The sequence below is a fragment of the Chelonia mydas genome, chromosome 4 (genome assembly GCF_015237465.2).
Source record: "Chelonia mydas isolate rCheMyd1 chromosome 4, rCheMyd1.pri.v2, whole genome shotgun sequence".
NCBI classification, from domain to species: Eukaryota; Metazoa; Chordata; order Testudines; family Cheloniidae; genus Chelonia; species Chelonia mydas.
Genome location: NC_057852.1, coordinates 53,697,033 through 53,718,165, shown reverse-complemented (window position 1 = coordinate 53,718,165; position 21,133 = coordinate 53,697,033). Strand labels below are relative to the sequence as shown.

The following is a 21,133-nucleotide window of genomic DNA, read 5'->3' as shown; positions in this document are numbered from 1 at the left end:
CTGCCTGAACAGGTCAATTTGAGGTATTGCTTTGGTTTTGGCAAGGTGCAAAACCTGTCTCTTCTGAAGGAATTTAACCTTTTAGAGATTTTGGAGCATAGTTTCCATTCTGAAAATTCCAAAGGGCTAAATTATGGCTCATCTAAAAAATTGTCAGTGGGTGGTGGTGATGTGCCAAATAACAAGGTTTGATGAATAAATAATAAATTTGCCAAATATATTAAAAAAAGTCATCTTCAGCAGGCTAGATATTTCTGAATATCAATTTGGCAATATATGTTCACTGGAGATGCAGATTCACCCACTCCTGTGCTGTTGTCAGCAAACCTGAGTTAGGAGCACTGATGGCTGCTTCAAGTAATTTAGACTGGTTTAGTTCATTAGTTTTAGATTGTAAGCACTTCAAGACAGGGACTCTCTCCTAGTATGTGTTTGTGCGGCACGTACCATGCACATGCACAGTAAGGTTGGGGCCTTTAGGCTTTATGGTAATTCTAACCTGAAATATAAATCCCTTCATCAGCCAGTCTGCAATGATGATGGCATTCCCCATTCTCTGGAAGATCCTTTCATTTCAAGTGTATTACTCTCATTATGAATATTGCCACAGGCTTGTGCTCCGTTACCCCTCCTGTTCAATGTGTATGTGACGTCACTAGGTGAGATAGGAAGATGTGCCATCCTTTGTCACATCTGTACTTCGTTATTGTAGTGTGATTTCCACTGAGCTACATGGGGGTAAAAGAGAACAAAAAATAATGGTGCTCTTCTAATCTCTCCCCACAAAATTAAGCTCTATCCATCTGTGATGCTGCTCTCCGTAGATTGTATGGATATTCCACACAGGATCATACATGCTGTCTGAGCTCCACTGAACTCCTCAGGTTTGGCTTCCCCTCTGTGGGGCATGGGTGGCACCCTTGAGCTTGGTTTCGTCTTCACTGGAGAAGAGAATAAGAGGTGATACTCTTCCAGGCCTAGTTAATTGTGGTGACAAAACACGATGTCAGTCAGAGTAGATTGTGCAGAATTTCATAGTGTGATCCTTCCCCTCCTTTCTGACATGGGCAATAAAATATTTAACAAGTTTCACACTTACAGTAGCATCTGAGTTAGTGTCCCATAGTGACACCTGGGGCAGTTCATGCCTCTCAGAGCTATCATTTCAGGCGGTCTGGAAATTCAGGCAGACATCACCGCATCAGTTAACCTTCAAAACCAGAAGTGAGTGTTTCTGTGCAAATGTAACAGCTAGAAATGTACTTTTTTTAAAAAAAAAACCAACATTTGAGATTCTAGAAAACAAGAAGGCAGCCCGGGAGAGGTGCTGGTATATACTGCTCTAATTTGAGTCCTGAAGGTACCTCTGAAGACCACCCCCACATCAGAACTCTATGACAAGGGGAACTAACCTTACAAAAACAAGGGAATTCACAAAGATTCAGGATAGACATACCAGTCTTTATAGATTTACCTTTTCCTGAAGAAAATATATGTGAAAGTGTCTCCCTGTGGTCTATACTGTACTGTACTACTTTATGAACATAAGGTTGTACTTAAATTTCAGCAATTCATTTTGTCCTGTACTTGTTTCTCAATGTTCTAAGCATTTCAATATCATCTGAACTTCTATTCAAGGATAGAGGGTAGGTATATTTGTCATGTAGATTTTTAATAATACAGTGATCTTTCCTCTTTACTATGTTGCCCCTTTTGACCCAAGCGGATAGTCAAAGTTTGGGGCCCTGTGGATGTTCAGTAGGGAGTAAAAATTGGTGGTAGTCATGTATTTTTTTGCAGATTTGTTTATTTACAACGAATGTACATTCAGTCCTGTCTCTCTGAATGTAAAAAGAATCAAATAGCAAGAAACAGCACCAGAGCACTCTTGGCAGCCTGCACCCCTGACTCAGGAACCTCTCCACAGGTTTCTGCCAAGGTCAGACATGCTTTCAGCTGCTCTTTCTTGCACGTGTTCATGTGCAGTCTCTCTCTCTCTCTCTCTCTCTCTCTCTCGTGTCCGCGTTTAAAAATTAGATTGACCTAGCTGCATCTTTCGAAGCTGCAAAAAATTTAATGCCCTGAGCACCATAGTGAGGTCAAACTAACCCCCAGTGTGGACTTGTGTATGTTGAGGAAGAATTCTTCTGTAGACCTAGCTACTGTCTCTGAGAAGCAGATTAACAACTTTGATGGGAAAAACCCTTCTGTCAATACAGGGAGCATCTATACTACGGTGCGATAGTGGCCCAGCTGCATGCCATAGCTGTGCTGCTGTAGCATTTGTAGCGTAGACATACCTTCACTGTCTATGTTCTGCCTTCCCCCACAGCTGCAGCACCCAAAACAACACTCAGCGAAGCTCCAGGGCAGGTTCACACACTACTTTTGTCAGGGGTAGAGTTTATGCTTACAGCTGTGTTAATCGAAAGGTGAGTTTCCACCTATCAACCTCAATCCCACAACAAGGTTTCATCCAATTTATAACACCAGCCACCATCTCAGCTTTACCCGTCATCCCAATGAAGCCCAAAACAGTGACACCCAACAATCCATCCCAAACAGAAAGAAAAGAAATTTAAAATGATACAAGGTTAACTATTTACATTTGAACAGTGTCTTCCTGTTTTCATATCACCAACTCACAAGAATTTTATTCCTACCTAAATCTGTGTCTTTTTTTCGACCTGGATTTTCTTACAATCAGCCCCCCCAAAGAATGCCTGTTGTTTCTGTGGAATTTGTTGGCTGAGGTACATCCTGACCATTCTTTCCTACTTGGGAATTAACTTCTGTAACAACTTTTCCATCCTCGACTTCCATATTCTCAGATTCAGGGTGCAGCCAAGCTAAAATTCTGTCCCCCTGATACCCTTTCAGACGATTCTTATGGATAACTTTGGGTTTAGTCCTGGGACCCAGCTAAACCCTATACACAACTTCATTTATTTGGGTCAGTACTCTATAGCCAGGGTGGCCAACCTGAGCCTGAGAAGGAGCCAGAACTTACCAATGTACATTGCCGAAGAGCCACAGTGATATGTCAGCAGCCCCCCATCAGCTCCCCCGCCCCAACGCCGGCTCCCAGCGCCTCCTGCCCACCAGCAGCTCCGCCAGTCAGCAGCTCCCCTTCCCTCCCTCCCTGCACGTCCCGATCAGCTGTTTCGTGGCATGCAGGAGGCTTGGGGGGGAGAGGAAGAAATGAGGGCACGGCAGGCTCGGGGGAGGGGGCAGGAAGGGGTGGAGTGGGGGCAGGGCCTGGGGCAGAGCCAGGGGTTGAGCATGGAGCCCCCCGCTCCCCCCCCGGCACATTGGAAAGTTGCTGCCTGTAGCTCCAGCCCCAGAGTCGGTGCCGATACAAGGAGCCGCATATTAACTTCTGAAGAGCCGCATGTGGCTCCGGAGCCACAGGTTGGCCACCCCTGCTCTATAGGGTCCCTCCCAAGGTTTATCTAGTTGAGAGTTCCTCCCTTCTTCCTTCTAGACTTGTGGATCCAGACCAGGTCCCCTATTTTAAAAGTTTCCCTATACGACCTTACATCATATAGCCTTTTCATTTTGTCAGAGAGTGTCCTCAGATTTTCCCTTGCAAGGATGTAAACTCTTTCAATTTTGTATTGTAAGATTTCTACAGAGTCTAGATAGTCATCTAGATATCAAGATCCTCTCATTGTGAAGTTTTTAGTTGCTCTGAGGTCCATGCCTCGTCCCCATTCCCATTCTTCCAGTGGATGAACCATGAACATGGGCACCTCTGTAAATTAGAGGAAGAGAGAGACACACCCATCCCTTTTAGTAATGAATTCCTTGCTCTGCTGCTTGGGGCATTGTTTGCAAATAGCTTCCCAACAAGACCATCTGGAAAAGCATTACCACACTTATGGCCAGACCTATCTGTGACTGGGAAATCATAGTACTGCCACTTCTCCATCCACCTGGCAAGCTGGCCCTCTGGATTTCTGAATCTGAAGAACCATTGTGGGAAAGCATGGTCTGTCCTGATCGTAATCTTCCCCCACATACAAGTAGTGATGAAACTGTTCTATAGATTTAACTACTGCTAGGAGTTCTTTTCAGATGGTGCAATCATTTCTCTTGGGAGAATTTACAGTAAAAGTTTAATAAGCTACCACCCTCTCAAGTTCTTTGTGTTCATGTGTTAATACTGTCCCCAAGCACTAGCATCTGTGTCCAATATGAATGGAGTTTTGAAACATGGATAGGACAATACAAGAGCAGTCAGCAGAGCATTTTTAACGCTGAAAATGCTACATTACTTTCTGCTGACCACTGAAATGGTTTTGCCTTCTCACCCAACTTGCAGTGATTTTTCAATATAGATAAATCCACAAATGAACCTCTATAATAGGAGCAGAGTCCTGTAAAATTCTGCAAATCAGTAAGTAGGCCACTCTCACATTCCCAGAGTACCAGATATTCTGGTACTTCCAGGAAGAGTGTGGACCTGTTCCTGCTGGCGTGATCCAAGGCCCCTGGGTGTGGCCTTATAAGCACTGTCATGAGGGGGTGCCATTTTGAAGAGCACACTGCCCCACATCCGATTTTGTCTCAGTATGAGTTGGGGAACAAACATTCGAAAAGCAGGACTGTCCAGTTTAAAACTGGATATATGGCCAGCCTATAAATGTCAGGGGAGTTGGCCAGCTTAGTACACCCTCAATTTTCTTATTGGTAGCGGAAATTTCTTCCTCACTTATTGTGTGCCCAAGGCAGACTACTACGTTTTGGAACAACTCACATTTCTTTGGGTTCTGTTGCAAATTGACCACCTTCAGTTTATCACAGACTATTTATATAAATATTTTAGTTCCTGCTCAAATCTTTTAGCATGCACCAAGATATCATCTAGCTATAACGGATAAGATGAAGGTGGTATGCCATGTCTCCATTAGCCTTTCACATATGGCTGGTGCATTGCACAAGCCAAAAATCTATCACTTTAAATTCCCACAAACCTTGTCCTGCTGTGAAAGCAGTTTTTTTCCCCTGTCTTTTGGACATACTTCTACTTGCTGATATTCGCTTTTAATCTGGAAAGCCAGATTGAGCTAGTTACAGAGTTCAGAGTATCATCTATTCATATTAATCGATAAGAATCCTTTAAAGTGACTTCATTTAATTTTCGATAGTCCACACAGAATCTGGTACGGCCTTCCTTTGTCTTAACCCGAAGTTTGGATGAGGCCCAAGGGCTGATGGAAGGGTACGTTATGCCTTTCTGAACCATGTCTGCAATGGCTTATAGTGCTGCTTCCCTTTGTGCCTGTTTAAGGGGTCAGTTTACACCAGTATCAATCTTTTGATGGACCAGTGCAGCACAACCTATATCTTTGTTGGATTGGATGTACAACCTGATTCCTAACCAGAAGGTGTCTGAGTGTTCTGCTATTCCCTATTTAAATGTAAGTCGAGCTACGCTGTGCAACTCCGGCTACGTCAGTATCGTAGCTGGAGTCGACATACCTTAGGTCCAGTTACTGTGAGGTCTACACCGCAGGGGGTTGACGGGAGAAACTCTCTCATCGACTTACCTTACTCTTCTCGTCGGGGGTAGAGTAGGGGTCGACTGGAGAGCAATCTGCTGTCGATTTGGTGGGTCTTCACTAGACCCACTAAATTGACCACCGGTAAATCAGTCTCAGAGCTTCGATCCCAGCTGTAGTGTAGATGTAACCATAATGTTGCGTTCTCCTCTACTAGTGGGAACAGTACACAGACTTCAGATTTTCCAGGATAGTCTAGTCATAGTATTGATACCTTGTCATGCTCCCCAGGAAGCTCTGCTGATGGTTGTATGGTAGCAGTTGGGTTTACGGTGTAGTTAAATGTTAATTCGTTTATTGATGTTCTTGGATTTCAATGTTGCTTTGTCCTTCTGGGTTATATTTTTTCCCTTGACATTCAACCAGGACAAAGGCAAAAAAAAATTTCCCAAAGAGGAGATAAAACAGCTATTTTCTGACATATGAAGTGAAATTGAAAGGCTGGGGTTCAGGGGGCTAGAGGATGAAGAAAGCATTGAATCTGAGCAACATTTAACATATTTAATGAAAGAAAAGGAATTTGTGTGTGTAACTTCTGGAACTAGTAATTAGTACAGAAAGCAATGTATTTGAACTATTGTTGCCCTTTCATGAGCAATTTGAGTCTGTGCTCAACTAGCTAAGTTTTACTTAGTCTGCGTTCTGAAATTATTTCCTGGCTGCTTCTTGTCATGATCGGCCACAGGAGGCAGATGGACAGCAGCTTGCCTTTAAACACTAGGCAGGACTCCAGAAGAGCTAAGAATAACTTGTTTTGATAAAAAACAAAACAAAACATAACCTTATAGTGAAGCAGTGACAGGAGTGAATACATTTAACTCTAAAAAGTGTCATTCGTTTATCCTCTATTTTAACATTTTATTTATCAGTGGAACAGTTTGAAAACAGAAAGCTGATTGTCATATGAAGCACAAAGCCCATGTCAAACAAAGACGACAATGTTCATAATGACAATAATTAATACATTTGTCATAAGAAAATGAGCTCCTGTCTTTCAAAATGCATTATTTTGATGGGAAAAGAATTTGTGTTGAACTATGTATTAGTCTGCACTACTTGCCTTGAGATTGGAACAACTGAAAGTCAGACATTTTCCTTTTCAGGCAATCGCTCATTTCTCATTTACAAGGCTATGCAAATACACAGTCTGCTTCTCTTTTGCTTTGTGTTCATAAGCCATTTTTATTAGTGAAGTTACGGCCATGGGAACCAATCATCAGTTCTGAGTTTTCATATTCAAAATATTTATTAATCAATAAAGCTGTAGAGGAGCAAAATGGATTGAAGTTTTCAATCCTTCAAGAGATAGTAAAATATACTTTTCTTGGTTGGCATCTCCTATGTATATAACACCATCATACTGTGTTACATTAAAAGCACAGAAGAGCAATTGTTTTAAAACCTTATTTGACTTGTTTTCAAATAATCCTCAAAGATCTCTTGGAGAGCACTCAATAGTTAAATAGGCAACACCATGTCTGCTAGCAATGATAGATGTATTCCTTCAGATTAAAAAGGGACACTGTGGTTAACTCAGGTTTATAGTACTTTATGAAGAGCACAAATGAAAGCAGTATGTATGGGGAAATACACGTTATTCAGGGAATCTGAACATATTCATTGTATTGGGGGCCTCATTTTCTCTATTCTACTGTGGTTATATGCTGATGTAATTTCAAAAGTCTTGCTACATTTTTTTGGCCTGTCTAGCACTCTGTAGTGCCCTAGGTGAGATATAGTTTTCGGGACCAAAATGTAATTTAAAATCCAACTCCAAAAGTTATGGGGACAAATTCACTGCCCTGACAGCACAAATGAGGAGAAACTCCCTAGCAGGTGTACAGTCAGCATAGCTGGTTTCCCTGCTGCCCCATCCTGCCACAATAGCACACTGTGTTCTGGTTATCGCTAGCTGGCACTCTGACTTACTATCGAGCCAAGGGTGGCATGAGCAGAGAATTAGGGTATGTCGACACTTACCGGGGATCAACGCTGGGCCAATCAATGCACCGGGGGTTGAAATTTTCGCAGCCCTGAGCAATGTAGTTAAGCTGACCTGACTTCATAGTGTAGCCCAGCACTGGGTCTATCTGGATATCTGCAGCTGATGAATCACAGAATTCACAAGTTCAGTGACCTTCATCCTAAGTGAATGTTGAAGCTTTCAGAATGCTTTGCTCCAGAATATTTGAGTGAAAAGTCTGACAATATCACAAAATAGAGCACACATTCTGATATTTTCACGTTTTTTTGTGAATATTTCTATAGCTAAAGGCCTCTGCACCACTCAGAGGGAAGTGGTGCTGGTTCTCATTAAGGTCTGGTTTGCACGAGAAAAATTATACCAGTATAGCTATATTGGTTTGGAATGTGGGTTATTTTTTTTTAAATCAGTATAGCTTATTTGGCTTCCCAAACTGGTTTTGCTGCTTAACCATACTGGTATCATTAAAACAGCAACCTCTCTTAGACAAGTCCAAAGTGACACTTCTTTGTGAATGAGCAGTTGAAGACAAGCCCCAGCCTTGTGGTAAGGAACGCTGTTAGGCATTACCTGTTAGAAGAGACAAAGATCTCACCATAACTTACACAAGAATTGGGGTGTTAATGCGGTCTTTGCAAAATTTAAAGTCAGGTAATCACATATAGCCTATTAAAATTGCTGCTTTTTCTTTTCTTTTTTTTTTAAATATATCTATCTATATACATACACACACACACACACACACGGATACAGCTTTTTGTTTTACTTCTGTTTCTGTCTCCTTGTTTAGGACTGCTGTGTGCTGTTATATAGTTAACATTTTTCATCCTAGAGGGAGCTAGACGTGAAGGGATTCTTTATGTCTATTCTTTTTTGGACCCTCATTTTGTAAAGTTTCATTCTACAACATGACAGGCACAGTACACATGCAAGTTATTTAGTTGCTCACGATATTGAAAGTTGACCATTGCTTTTGCATACCTTGGGTGCTCGATATAACACAGCTTAAAAGGGCCTGAATATCAGAGGATGGATACTCAGCACTTTCTGAAAATAAGGCCCCCTTAAGGTGTCTCAATCTGGACACCCTAAAACTGAGGCAACCCAAATCACTAGTCATTTCTGAAAATCCTTGGTTATTTATCATTCTGTGTTATGGTGGTTGTCTGTAAAATTATCACTTTTTTTACCAGGGGTGTAACCGGGCGGCAACTCACTGGTGCGGCGCCTCCTGCTGGTCATCCAGGGAATTAGTTCTTCCAGCTTCCGGAGCGCCCTCTGCAGGCTGGTGTCCCACTTGCTACTGGGCCGAGTCCCTCCTGGACCCTGGTGTCCCCTTTCACGCTGGGGTGCTGCCACCTGCAGTACCCCCACAGATCTGGGTCTCCCTTCCCTGGGGGACCCCCCCACCCTCTATCCCCACCTCGCCTCAGTCTTTGGCCACTGCCAGTCATCAACTAGCCCCCATTCCCTGGGGCAGACTTCAATGTAAGTGCCACTCATCACCGGCAAGGGGGGTTTGGACCTGCTGCCTCTGCCTACCCATGGGCTGCCCCCTGCAACCTCACTACCCTTTTTGGCCTTACACTAGGCCTGCAGCCTGGGGGGTTTCCAGGCTGGAGCTCCCCAGCTCCTCTGGCCTTCCCCCTGCCCTGCCCAGCCCTAGGTACCCAGGTACGCTACGCAGCCGCCAGGCCCTTCTCCCTCTAAAGGCAGAGAGAGTGTGTCTCTGCTTCTGGCCCTCTGCCCCGTTATAAGGGCCAGCTGGGCCCTGATTGCACTGGCTATAGCTGTGGCTCCTTTCCCAATCAGCCCAGCTTTTTCCGTGGGCTTTTTCCCCGTGCTATTTTAAGCCCTTCAGGGCCGGAGTGGGGTAACCACCCCGCTACGAGGGGGTTACAGAGATTACATGTAAGTTCTGTGTTTCAATTTGAATAAGTATACAGAAGTGCAGATGCTTATCAATATATACCCTTGTTTCTTACATAGCCCAACTTCCAAATATCTCTCAGATGTCCAGCAGTTCTTGTGAGATCTATACTACATCCTGGTTTTAGCTAGGCCACAATACCAAGATTTTGTCAAGACCAGAATTTAATAGTGTGATGTTAGCATGTGTTACATGGTAAGAGTCTGATGTAGACAAGACCTTTAGCACATTCTGAGCTGGTTTCTTTCTCCTTGTCTCCACTAGACTTTTACAAGTGTTAGTTAGCACATGCTGACATCATGTCTTTAAATCCTAGTCTAACCAGGCCCATAAGAATAACTCTTCTTGAGTTATGTCACCAAACAGGAAACATTAAAGACGTATCCAAATCTTTCCTTTCTGCCCCCAAAGTGAAAACACTCATCCATGCGCTGATTATTTCCCATCTTGATTTCCCACCCCCCCTTTTTTCCCCCTCATCTCTGGAGTCCCTGACACATCTATCATTTCACTTGTCCATCCAAAGGCAGACACTAAACTTATCTTTTTTGCCCTTTGATCAGACCACTTTGTCCTCTGCCTCCACTCACATCCCATGCTCCCCAACATGGATTTTAAACTTCTTGTTACCTATGTTCAAGGCAAGTGTCCATCTCTGATCTCATCTCATACAACTTGCCTTTATGTCCCCTCCACTTAGCCAGGATTGTCAGTCTCTAAGTCTTGTTCATCTCCTTCTTCCATTCCCGTTTCTGTGCCTTTTTCCCATAAGCATGGAATGCATTCCCCATTCTGGTTTGCTAGACCTTCACTCTCTTTAGAGAAGTGTTTGCATGTGTGCGTGCATGCATGAAACTCAGATTATTCCTGTAGGTTTCTGGTGCATCTCATCTTCTATGTTTCTGTCATTTGGATTGTAAGCGGTTTATGGCAGGAGTACTTGTGGCACCTTAGAGACTAACAAATTTATCTGAGCATAAGCTTTCATGGGCTAAAACCCACTTCATCGGATGCATGCAGTGGAAAATACAGTAGGAAGATATATATACACACACACAGACAAATGAAAAAACGGGTGATTAGGCTTGAATAAAGACTGGGAGTGGATGGGTCATTACACAAAGTAAAACTATTTCCCCATGCTTATCCTCCCCCCCTCCACTGTTATTCAGACCTTCTTGTCAACTGTTGGAAATGGGCCATCCTAATTATCACTACAGAAGGTTTTTTTCTCCTGCTGATAATAGCTCACCTTAATTGATCACTTTCATTATAGTCTGTATGGCAACACCCATTTTTTCATGTTCTCTGTGTATATATATATCTTCCTACTATATTTTCAACCGCATGCATCTGATGAAGTGGGTTTTAACCCATAAAAGCTTATGCTCAAATAAATGTGTTAGTCTCTAAGGTGCCACAAGTACTCCTCATTCTTTATAGTCTTTTACCAGTTGCACCTGACATGATACATAAGTTTTAAAGGGTATGTTTGACCTGGCTACAGCAGTTTGTATTGCATACCCTCTTTCTCCTCATAGATTGATTTATCTATTTAGTACTGGAGCTTGGTCTACCTGTGCCAATTGTGACACAAGAAAGAGAAAAGAGATGAAAAATTAGGTCAAAGCTGTAGTCTGTAGTCATTCAAAGGACAGAGTGAACTGCCATGAATCCATTAAACTAGCGTTACCTTTTGTTTTGTTTTTTAAAAGGACACTAGCAAATTATTTTTCATAAATTTTAAAATTGTTTATGTATTGTTGATAAATACCCAAGGCAACCTGAAATCCTGATTCTTTACTACTAATTTCCACCCCGTTGCATGTTTATTGGTCACTTAATGTAGGGTTGTTTGTGTGTGTGTTTGTGTGTTGTTTTTTATTATTGCTTGGTGCACTTGGTTTGTAGCAAACAAAACCCCACATACATAACACACAAAAGCTTTATATAAAATTTTACAAAGCTTATGTAAGAAAAAATTGTATTTCTGTATTGTCAGAGTACATACATTTAAATGTCTTCAATTTTAGAGAACAGTGGCTAGTACCACTAAGTAAACATTTATCTTAAACCACAGAGGTCACTACATTTTAAGAATGTATTGTTGGAACAGGAAAATATCCCAAATAACTATGGTGAACACGGCCATGATCATGCAAAGACCTACACGTGTGCTTAACTTTCCACACTCTGAGTAGGCCCATTGACTTATTTTGTGACTCTTCATAGTGTGTAAAATTAAGAACACATGTGAGAACAGCACAAAGTCCCACTGAAGTCAGTGAGGCTCTGCACAGGTGCAAGGAAAAGCTCATAGGGTTCTCATTGCAGGATCAGGGCCCATATTACCTTGGGGAAGTCACTTAATCTCCCTGTCTGTTTCCCCAGTAAAATGTCAAAAATAATACTTATTTCCTACTTCCTATGTTTGGACTGGTTAAATAGGTTTTGTAAGGAACCATAAAAAGGTTGATGTTGATGAGGAGGAGGCGCAGTGTTTTCTCTGAGTATTCTCCCAAGAATACGGTATACTTTATAAATAAATAAATTAAATAAAAAAGTGAAACTATGTTTCTTAACATTACTCAGCTTCTGAAAGTTATTCGCTCCTAACATGCCAACCATATAGCCCTTTCTCCAGTGCCTTCCTGTTTCTTATCATACCATAACGGATTCAAGCTCCTCATTTTCATTTGTATGGTCATAGAGCTCCATGTCTGTCATGGAGGTTGCGGAAGTCACAGATTCCGTGACTTTTTGAGACTTCTGCAGCGGCCAGTTTGGCTGACCCCAGGGCTTCCAAGCAGCTGGCTCAGGGGGAAGCTGCTCAGGTGGCCCCCTGGCCGCTGCTGGAGTGGCTTGGGGCCAGCCACACTGGCTGCTGCTCGAGTGGTTCCCGGGCAGCCGGCCCTGGGGACTGCACGGGCATCAGTCCCCGGGTTGGCCAGAACGGCTGCTGGTCTGGTGGCTCTTGGCAGCTGGTGCCACTAGCACACCACCCCCACTCCCTGCAGCAGCTCCCTGGGGCCCCTCTCCCACCCCGATACCACCACCACAGCAGCGGCAGCTGCCCCAAGATTTAGTCAGGGGTATTTCTAGTAAAAGTCATGGAAAGGTCACGGGTCATGAATTTTGTTTATCGTCCATGATCTGTCCATGACTTTTACTAAAAATACCCCTGACTAAATCGTAGCCTTCATATTGCCTTCAAATACATCTCTGCAGTCGTTTCCGTCCCTCATTCCCTCTACTCTTCCGAATCTGCTCATCTGACTATGGAACTCCCCGTCTCTCTTTTAACTGCTTGCAATTTTATGCCTCTTATCATGCTGCCTCCTACACCTGGAATAGTCTTCCACTTTTCATCCTCCAAGTTCCTTTCCTCTCCTTAAAACCCAGCTCCGTCCTCTGTTCTTCTCACCATTCATAATCCCCCAAACCTCCCTCTCCTAGTCCTGTTTTGCAGTCAGTGGGAGTTGAGGAGACACCCTGCACCTTACATGCTACAGATAACGTTTATCCCACCATAAATAAAGAGATCCAAATTTGAACTTTATATCTTTGACTCATTGACAACAAACTCAGGAATACAGGAATGTTTCTTCCCTGCTTATTTGTGTGGTAGATTAGAAATATCTTCCCAGTAGCTGAGGAATGGTATTGGTCCTTAGTTAGCTATAGAGAGGAGTGCCAGAAAGTGTTCAAACTTGTTTCACTATTTTGGTTTAGCAGCAGGTTTAGTGATACACATTGTATATCCTTTCCTGACAGATAGTGTTATAAACCAAAGTAATTGATGTGTGCAGTAAATTGGCAGATTATAAAATGGGGCATTGGCACAGTGTGTAATGGAGTTTTCTTAGTAGTACCCTAGGCCAGGTCTGCATTACAAACTCACATTGACATAACTGCAGAAAAATCCATGCCCCCGAGCAATGTAGTTATACTGACCTAATCCCTGGTGTAGACAGCGTTATGTCAATGGGAGATCTTCTCCCATTGACATAGCTACTGCTTCTTGTGGAGGTGGATTAATTACACTAGTCATAAGAAAGTAGCATCTTTAAAGCTACTAAAGTGCTATGGTGGCGTGCAGAACTGCTGTAGCTTTTTAAGTGTAGTCAGAAGAATATTTAGAACATTCATAGTATTTGTGGAAGAGTTCCATCTTCTTTTAGGGAGCACTTGCCCATCTAGAGTTTTAACTAATATAGTCAAAGTTCTCCTTGTTATAAGCAGTGTTGGACAAATATATTCCTGTCCTATTGTTACCATTTACTTTATGGTAGTAGAAAATGACTTTAATACATATGAAAGCGGCTACAAAATGAATGGAAGAGCAAATGTGTACTGACATAAATATTTGTATTGAAGTGACGAAAGGCTGCTGAAGAATAAACTTTTTAATTTTAATTATTTTTGGTTTCAGGACTCCTGATGGTGGAAAGACAGTTGGTACCATAGACGTCAGCCTTGTGAAGATGGGGGAGATAGAGGAGGGGGAAGTAGACCACATCATAACAGATGTGCAGGGACAAAAGGTATGAAATCAGTCAGCTCATTGAACAAATTAAATTAGAATGATCAGTGGTGCCAGATGCCTATATTACTAATACCACACTGGGGTTTAAGTTCTCATTATTCAAAAAAGCTAAATGAGAAATCAGCGCTGGAATGAAGTACAATATGTTTGCTCAGCTCTCTGTATTCAAAATACATTTGCATAGAGCTGTGCCAAGTGATACTCTATTCTCAAACTTTCCCCCTCTGTTTTCTTAGAACAAAGGTATTCATTTAAATCTCAATCAACCATAATTAACCACTACTTGAGAGCTGTCAGAATGTAGTATGAGGCACTAATGTTGTGAAAGGTCAGAACTTGGGTTTGGCTTTATTAATAAGCACAAAATACATAAGATGAATTATAAGCCAAGCTGCCTTCCCAGGCTATTCCTCTCTTGATGCAGCTCAGCCCTCCAATCTAGGTTCCTCTCCTGTGAGAGGACCACTCCCCTCGTGCCCAAGCCCTGTTATTTAGTAGAGGCAGTTAATGAGCTATAGCTACCATAGTGAGTCTGCAAGAATTAATTAATTAAATCTCCCTGCTGTGTTCCAATACTTGTTGATGGGGTGGGTTGACAGAAGAACACAGCAAACTTGTTACAGCCATAGTTTCAGTGGTCTTTGAATGCATTTGTTAATGTGTGTAAATGGGTATTTTCATGTGTAAATTAAGTGAGACACAGTTACCCAGTTTCGTGTTTGTGTGCGCAAACAGGTGAGAGTGCAATTCCAGAGACAACTTTTGAGGAAGTCACACTACTTCCTCATCAGTATATTGAAATACCCCCAACCAATTAGTTTTGAACTGGGTATACTATTCAGCATGCTGAAAGTCTGCACATTCAGGCAGAAGGAAACTGGTAGCCAACCCCAGATCTGGGAAGTTGATTGGTACAAAACAGACCACCTCCAAAGGGCAACGTCTCCCCTTTGCTTACAAACCCTTTCACGGTACACTCACAACTCTCCTGTGACCAGATGTTTACTCGAGGATCTGGCTGTTAATACCATTCAGAATTCAGAGCAGGGTGAGGAATTACTAGTATTAGTAGAGATTTCTGTCCTGATGCTAGTAAGCCCTGAACATTTTACTAAGTGCAAGGTCAGCCCAAAATAGAGGGGGGAAATACTAAAAGTCACCTTGAACAAGAATTTATTATACTAATCACTGATTCCTTGGCTGCAGACCGTCTCCTGCCAGTGTAACCCATGTGGTTCTGCTGTGCAGAAGGACAGAATTCCTTGCATGGTACAGAGCTTTGATTCATAGGGGTTCCCCTTGCACTAGAGAGCATGGGGGGGCAGGTAGGGCCAAGGCTGAGAAGGCTATGGAAGAGGCAGAGATGAGAGCAGAATATCTGCTGCTATATAAATCTGTTTTCCCTCTCTCACACCTCCCTGTGGAAAGGGGGCATGGCAGCAGCCACCAGAGGTTATGGCTGCCTTACTGTTGCAGTAGAAGCTAAAAAGTACTTTGTCAGCCTTTCCAAAACATGAAGGAAAGATTCCTTCTATCTTATTCTGCACTAAACAGAATGATGCAAAGCATAGCTATATGCTTTGTCTGTCTGTATGTTGTTTAGGATTTAGACCTAAAAGAAATACAAGAACACAACAGAAGTTGGTGTGCTGCCTTTGAAAGGGAAAAAAAAACAGTTGACAATATTTAAAAATACAGCTTTCTTAAAACATTAGAGCTCAGAATTATACATGAGTGTGAAGCCAGAAGAGGAACCATTAAAAATGGTTTAGAAGATTATGTAAAAGTAAGTAGTGCTAAGAGATGAAATCATCAAGTGAGGAAAGAGGACAGTAAAAAAAAAAATTCCCACCCTTTCCCCCCAACCCTCATTTAAAATAGCTTTTGTACTAAATAATGCTGCCTGCCTGCTGTGATTTTGAGAGCAGCCCGTGAAAGAAATTCCTTTGAAATTATATAACTTGTCAAAAATTGTTTTATACTCTGCTATTGTCTTGTTGGAAAGTTCTGTCTACAGCATTTTGGGACAATCCTTCATGTTTTGCTGTCTTCTGTACAGAGACTCCAGTGTTACGACCTATTATTAAATATTACAACTGAGTTGTAGAGGGAAAAAGAAAATTAGTAATTAAAAATAAAATTGCTGTACAAAACAGGTAGGTTTGGAAATATAGCTTATCACAAATATTTTGCCCAAAGCCATTCACATTTAGCTGTTTTAGCTGTTTCTTTGCAGCAACTTCTGAAAAATTCCATTTGTGGTTATGTTTCCTTTCAAAGTGTGACATCTTTTCTTTTGTAGTGTGCATTGGTGTGTGAATGTACAGCACCTGAAGGCATAAGTGGTAAAGACAGCGTACCTCTATTAAATGCAGGTATGTGTTATAACATCAACAATTCTTTAAATAATTAGGTTATCTTTTTTAGTGCGAGAACTTAGGGTAAACCACCGAAGTCTCATGCATACAAGGATTTTGAACAGAGCACTTTTAAAATGTTGTGCCCCATTTAATGTTCATTTGAAGTTTAACATTTGCATCTATATAAGCACCAGCCAATGAATGTTTAATAAAAGCAAACTACAAAAGATGTTCAAAGGGCATTTTAGCAGTTCAAACAACAAGATGTTTTTAATTCTTTTATGTATATATTGTAATGCATTTTGAGTAGATTTCTATTTGATTCCAAGACAAAGTGCTGCTATACAACAATACCAGTTTTTAAGAGTTTCAGAACTACTAGAGATTTAAAGTGTTTTCCTGAAACCCCTGCTCCTGGAAGCTTTCTTCACTCACTGGAGTAGAGTCCAGTTGACTACTTGCGTGAGGAAGGATTTGCAGAAACTGGCCCTGAAAAGTAAGACTTAGTGGTTCTCTGCTGAATTACTCTCACATTTGGAGCCCAATCCAATGCCTATTGAAGTCAGTGGAAAGACTCCAGTTGACTTCAGGTTTCAGAGTATCAGCCGTGTTAGTCTGTATCCGCAAAAAGAAAAGGAGGACTTGTGGCACCTTAGAGACTAACAAATTTATTTGTGCATAAGCTTTCGTGAGCTTCAGCTCACTTCATCAACTGACTTCAGTGAGCATTGGATGAGGCCCACCATTTTTTGCAACGTATGGTGTTGTGTTAATGACTATAAAGTAGTTATAGTTGCACACACATTATTTGACTCCTGAGTACGCCTCTCCCACTGTTTATACAATGTTATCTGAGATTGTCTTGAAAGTTCTGTGATTTTAAAAGGAAGGGGCTGCTGGCAGGGCATTTTGAGTTCAGAAACTGCTCCGGAGCTCACTTCAGACTTTGGTTTGAAGTGTCTATATGCTCAGCCCATTTCGCTCTCTCTCTCATTATACCAAGAGAGATTACATGATGCAGTGGAGTGCTCTAAAAGTGTTATCAGCCTGAATGTAGGAGTTTACATCCCTCAGCAGTAACAAAGCCACAGAAAAAGCTATGCAGGTCACCCAAAACACACCACACCAGCATGTATTCTTTTTGCACCACATACATTACAGATAGAAATATGTTTTTTAAAAACCTGTAAAGCCTTATTTACCATGAGTCCAAGTGCTCAGGTCTCAGAGGGCATCATAGAAACCTCTAAAAATGACTTGAAATAACTTTTCCTTATATTTAAAATATCACAATATATTTCTTCTTATATTTGAAACCATTATGGGAAGCCTCTCTGTAACCCTGTAAAGCTGCTATTTTTAGTTCTGCATGACTCTGAGATATAGGATTTTAAAACTGACATTTTTATGTATAAAAAACCTGTTACAGATCCAGTAAGGAGTCTTGCCCATCCTGGGCCTCTGGTGGTTTTTTTTTGTTTTGTTTTGTTTTGAGGGGGAGGCGGAAAAACCCACATATTGGGGGAAAATGGAAAATATTTTTCTGGTTGCTTGATTTTAATTTTTTTATTTTTTTTTTTTAATTGAAGCTACTTGGGGGAGATTAGGGGTTGGGAGAGATTCGTAACGTGACCTGAACTTTACCTATGAATCAGAGATGCATGATAAATTAGTTTATCACATGGCTCTATAATTTATTACATAGATATCACCTCGGCAAATCTGGGTTTATATGAATCTCTCTCTGTCTCTCTCCCCATATGTATGTTCTCTATATACCTCACGCTTTCCCTCTCTTTCTGTATGTGTAAATGTGTATAACAGTGTCTCTCTTTCTGGTGTGTGTATACTACACTGTATATACTTACTCCTTGGGGAATTCTGCACCACAAAAATTAAAAATTCTGTGCACAATATTTTTAAATTCCACATATTTTATTTGTCAAAATAACACTCCAGTTTCAGTTACTTTGGAAATTTATTTCAAAATGTATGTCAACAATACAGACAACAACAAAAAAGATTCCCCCAGGAGTACAGAGTTAAAGAAACCCCTACGACAACCCAGTTCCAGCTGGGAGGTGCTGGAGGGGGCTACGTGTGCCCCCCCAGAACCCAGACACTCACCCCCTCTCTTCCCACAGCCCAGCCGTGGGGCACTCCCAGAGCCCAGACACCCTCACTCCTCTCCCCCCAGAGCCCAGCTGTGGGGAACCTCCCCCCCCCACCCCGTCCCAGACACCTGCAGCCTCCCTCCCCTCAGCACATTTACTCCCCTCAGCTTCTTTACTGTCCCACCAGGGGAAGCGGTGTGGCCCTGCCCTTCCTCACCCTTTGCCAGAGCTGGGTCTCCCAGGCCCTGTCCTGTCCCTGGGCTCATGAGGATCAAGCCAGGCAGCCAGAGCTGCAGAGCCTCCATCCCTGCTGGGCTGGGCGCTCTGCTCACTTTGAGCTGGAGAGCTGGGTTCTGCAGAGTCTAGTGACCCGTAATGGACACCAGCAGCTCTGCAGCTCCAATTCTGCGGGGAAAAATATGAAATTCTGTGCAGAACATTAATTCTGCGCAAGTTCTGCATTGCACAGTGGCACGAAATTCCCCCAGGAGTAATATACTGTGTGTGTACTTATATATGTGTATTACAGTATCAATTTTTGAGACTCTGGCTTGAGTTGTTTATGATGCCAGGGAAACTATGAAACTTAAAAAAGTAGTAGTAGGCATAGTAGGACATTGGCATTCATCTCAAGACTGGATCTTAATACATGAAACTCACAGACCTCAAGTGAGCTGTGAAGCACTTATTGAGTGATGTGAATAAATGTCATATCTCATAGAGCCTCATCATTATTCCATTTTTACCTGAAGACTTCATTTATACTATTAGAAATTCACTTATCCATTTATAATACTGGAAATTAAAATAATTTTCTCCCACGTTTTTCAAGTAAAGGTGTGAAAGAGGAGAAAAGTAACTGAAATCTAATAAAAATGAACAAAACTGAAGTTATTTTTTCTGAAATAATATGTATACTTGCTTTTATTCTAGAGGGAAAAATCCATAAATAGCAACAGTATTAGAATTTACAACATGACAGTAGTTTGCTTTGACCTTCATTAGACAGTGAACAGAAGTTCAAACAAGAAATAATGTTCACTTTTTGTTTTTTAAGTTTTATTTGAAGTGAGGGGTGAAGAATAGCATGTGGAGAAGTAAATGATTTCCAAGGAACAGAAAATACTGAGGTCTTTACATTTACAGTGAGAATGTCGGAAAATGCAGGTTGTTAAATACATAGCAGTGATTTCCTGGCTTCCACATGTAGATGCACTTTGAAAAGAGAACTTTTTCCATTTTGCTTAGTGAAATGTTTTGAAAGTTCGTACATAAGCAAGTCTCTCTTTACATAAATTTCACAGTTTTATAAATGTAGGGAGTTTTGGATTGGGCAAGCCTTTACTCCATATGTTAGAAAAGCTAAATGCATTGCTGCCAAGGCCAAACGTTCAAAAGTCATGAGGCACACCCCCTCAAAATCATGAGACTGTCTTAAAAATAATGAGATTTAAACAATAATAAATTTGGGGTGCTTTTTAATTTGTCTTCTGGCTTTCAGCCTTTAAAGTTTTCTAAGCTTTTCTCCCTAACCATGAGGTCTAGAAACTTAAAAAAACAAAGCAACCAAAAAAAAAAAAAAAAAGCAAGATTGTTACATAATCACCTGACTCCAAGAGCTGGGGCTTTAAGAAAAATTCCAAATATCTGAAAATTCTCAAGGAAATCACAAGAGTTGACAAAGCTGCAAATAAGACTACTTGACTCCTGTATTGAGCAAAGGTTTGCAAGATATGATCCAGAGTTTTCAATTGAAATGCTTCTCTTGAGCTTGCGGACAGGGCCGTCCCTGTTTTTGGTGCCCTATGCAGCCCCCCCATGGGGGGGGGGGTATGGGGCCCCAGGCCTCCACGGGGAGGAGTGGCAGGGGCTGGCCCAGGCCTCCATGGGGGATGGGGGCTGGCCACTTCCTGTGGGAAGTGGAGTGACCTGGCCCCAGCCTACTCTGTTTCCCTAGCTCCCAGGCTTGGGGGGAGGGGTAACCGCCACCCAGCACTCGCCGGCGGCACGGCTGGGAGCCAGGGGAGCAGAGCAGGCTGGGCCCAGGTCACTCCACTTACCATGCGGTGAGTGCAGGTCGGGCATGGCTGCAATCTTCAGGGGAGTGGGGGTGGGAAAGGGACGGGGCTGGGACAGAGCAGGGGTGGGGGGCCTGCGGAAGAGCCGGACCAGGGGTTGGAGCAACAGGTGACCCAAATTTCCTGGTGCCCTACGCAACTGCGTGCTTTGCATATGGGGAAGTATGGCCCTGCTTGCGGATAGCAGTTTTGGCCATTTGTCAGCACTGGAGACACTGCTAGGATGACAATACAACAGCAACAATTGTTCACTAGTTTTTGTGTTGCCTATACTCTGGTTAAATGCAAAAAGAAAAACTCTAGAGCCAAATTTTCAAGGTGGCCCTTTTATAAAGTTTTTTGGCATTATTGCACATACAGATTCCTGTGTTCGCAAACACAAACAGTATTTGTATGCACAGATATAGCAGTTAAGTGTGCATTGTGTTTGCACAGGCAAATGTGAGTTATTACATGTTGTGAGTGCAAATTTACAGGTTCTTTCTTGAAAATGTTTCAAATATTCAAAAAGTTACACAGGGATGGGATGCCCCATAAAGCTAAATATGGTATAGAGC

The 21,133-nt window shown here is 42.1% G+C and overlaps 1 protein-coding gene across 2 annotated transcripts in view; it reads left to right on the top strand.

Moving 5' to 3' along the window:
* The window catches only part of INPP4B (inositol polyphosphate-4-phosphatase type II B), a 292,155-nt gene that overhangs the window by 105,077 nt on the left and 165,945 nt on the right, over positions 1 to 21,133 (top strand). For both annotated transcript variants that reach the window (XM_043545736.1, XM_043545737.1), the window contains 2 exons: positions 13,911 to 14,022; positions 16,327 to 16,399. In XM_043545736.1, the coding sequence (XP_043401671.1) occupies positions 13,911 to 14,022; positions 16,327 to 16,399 (185 nt within the window). The remainder of the gene's footprint in view (positions 1 to 13,910; positions 14,023 to 16,326; positions 16,400 to 21,133) is intronic.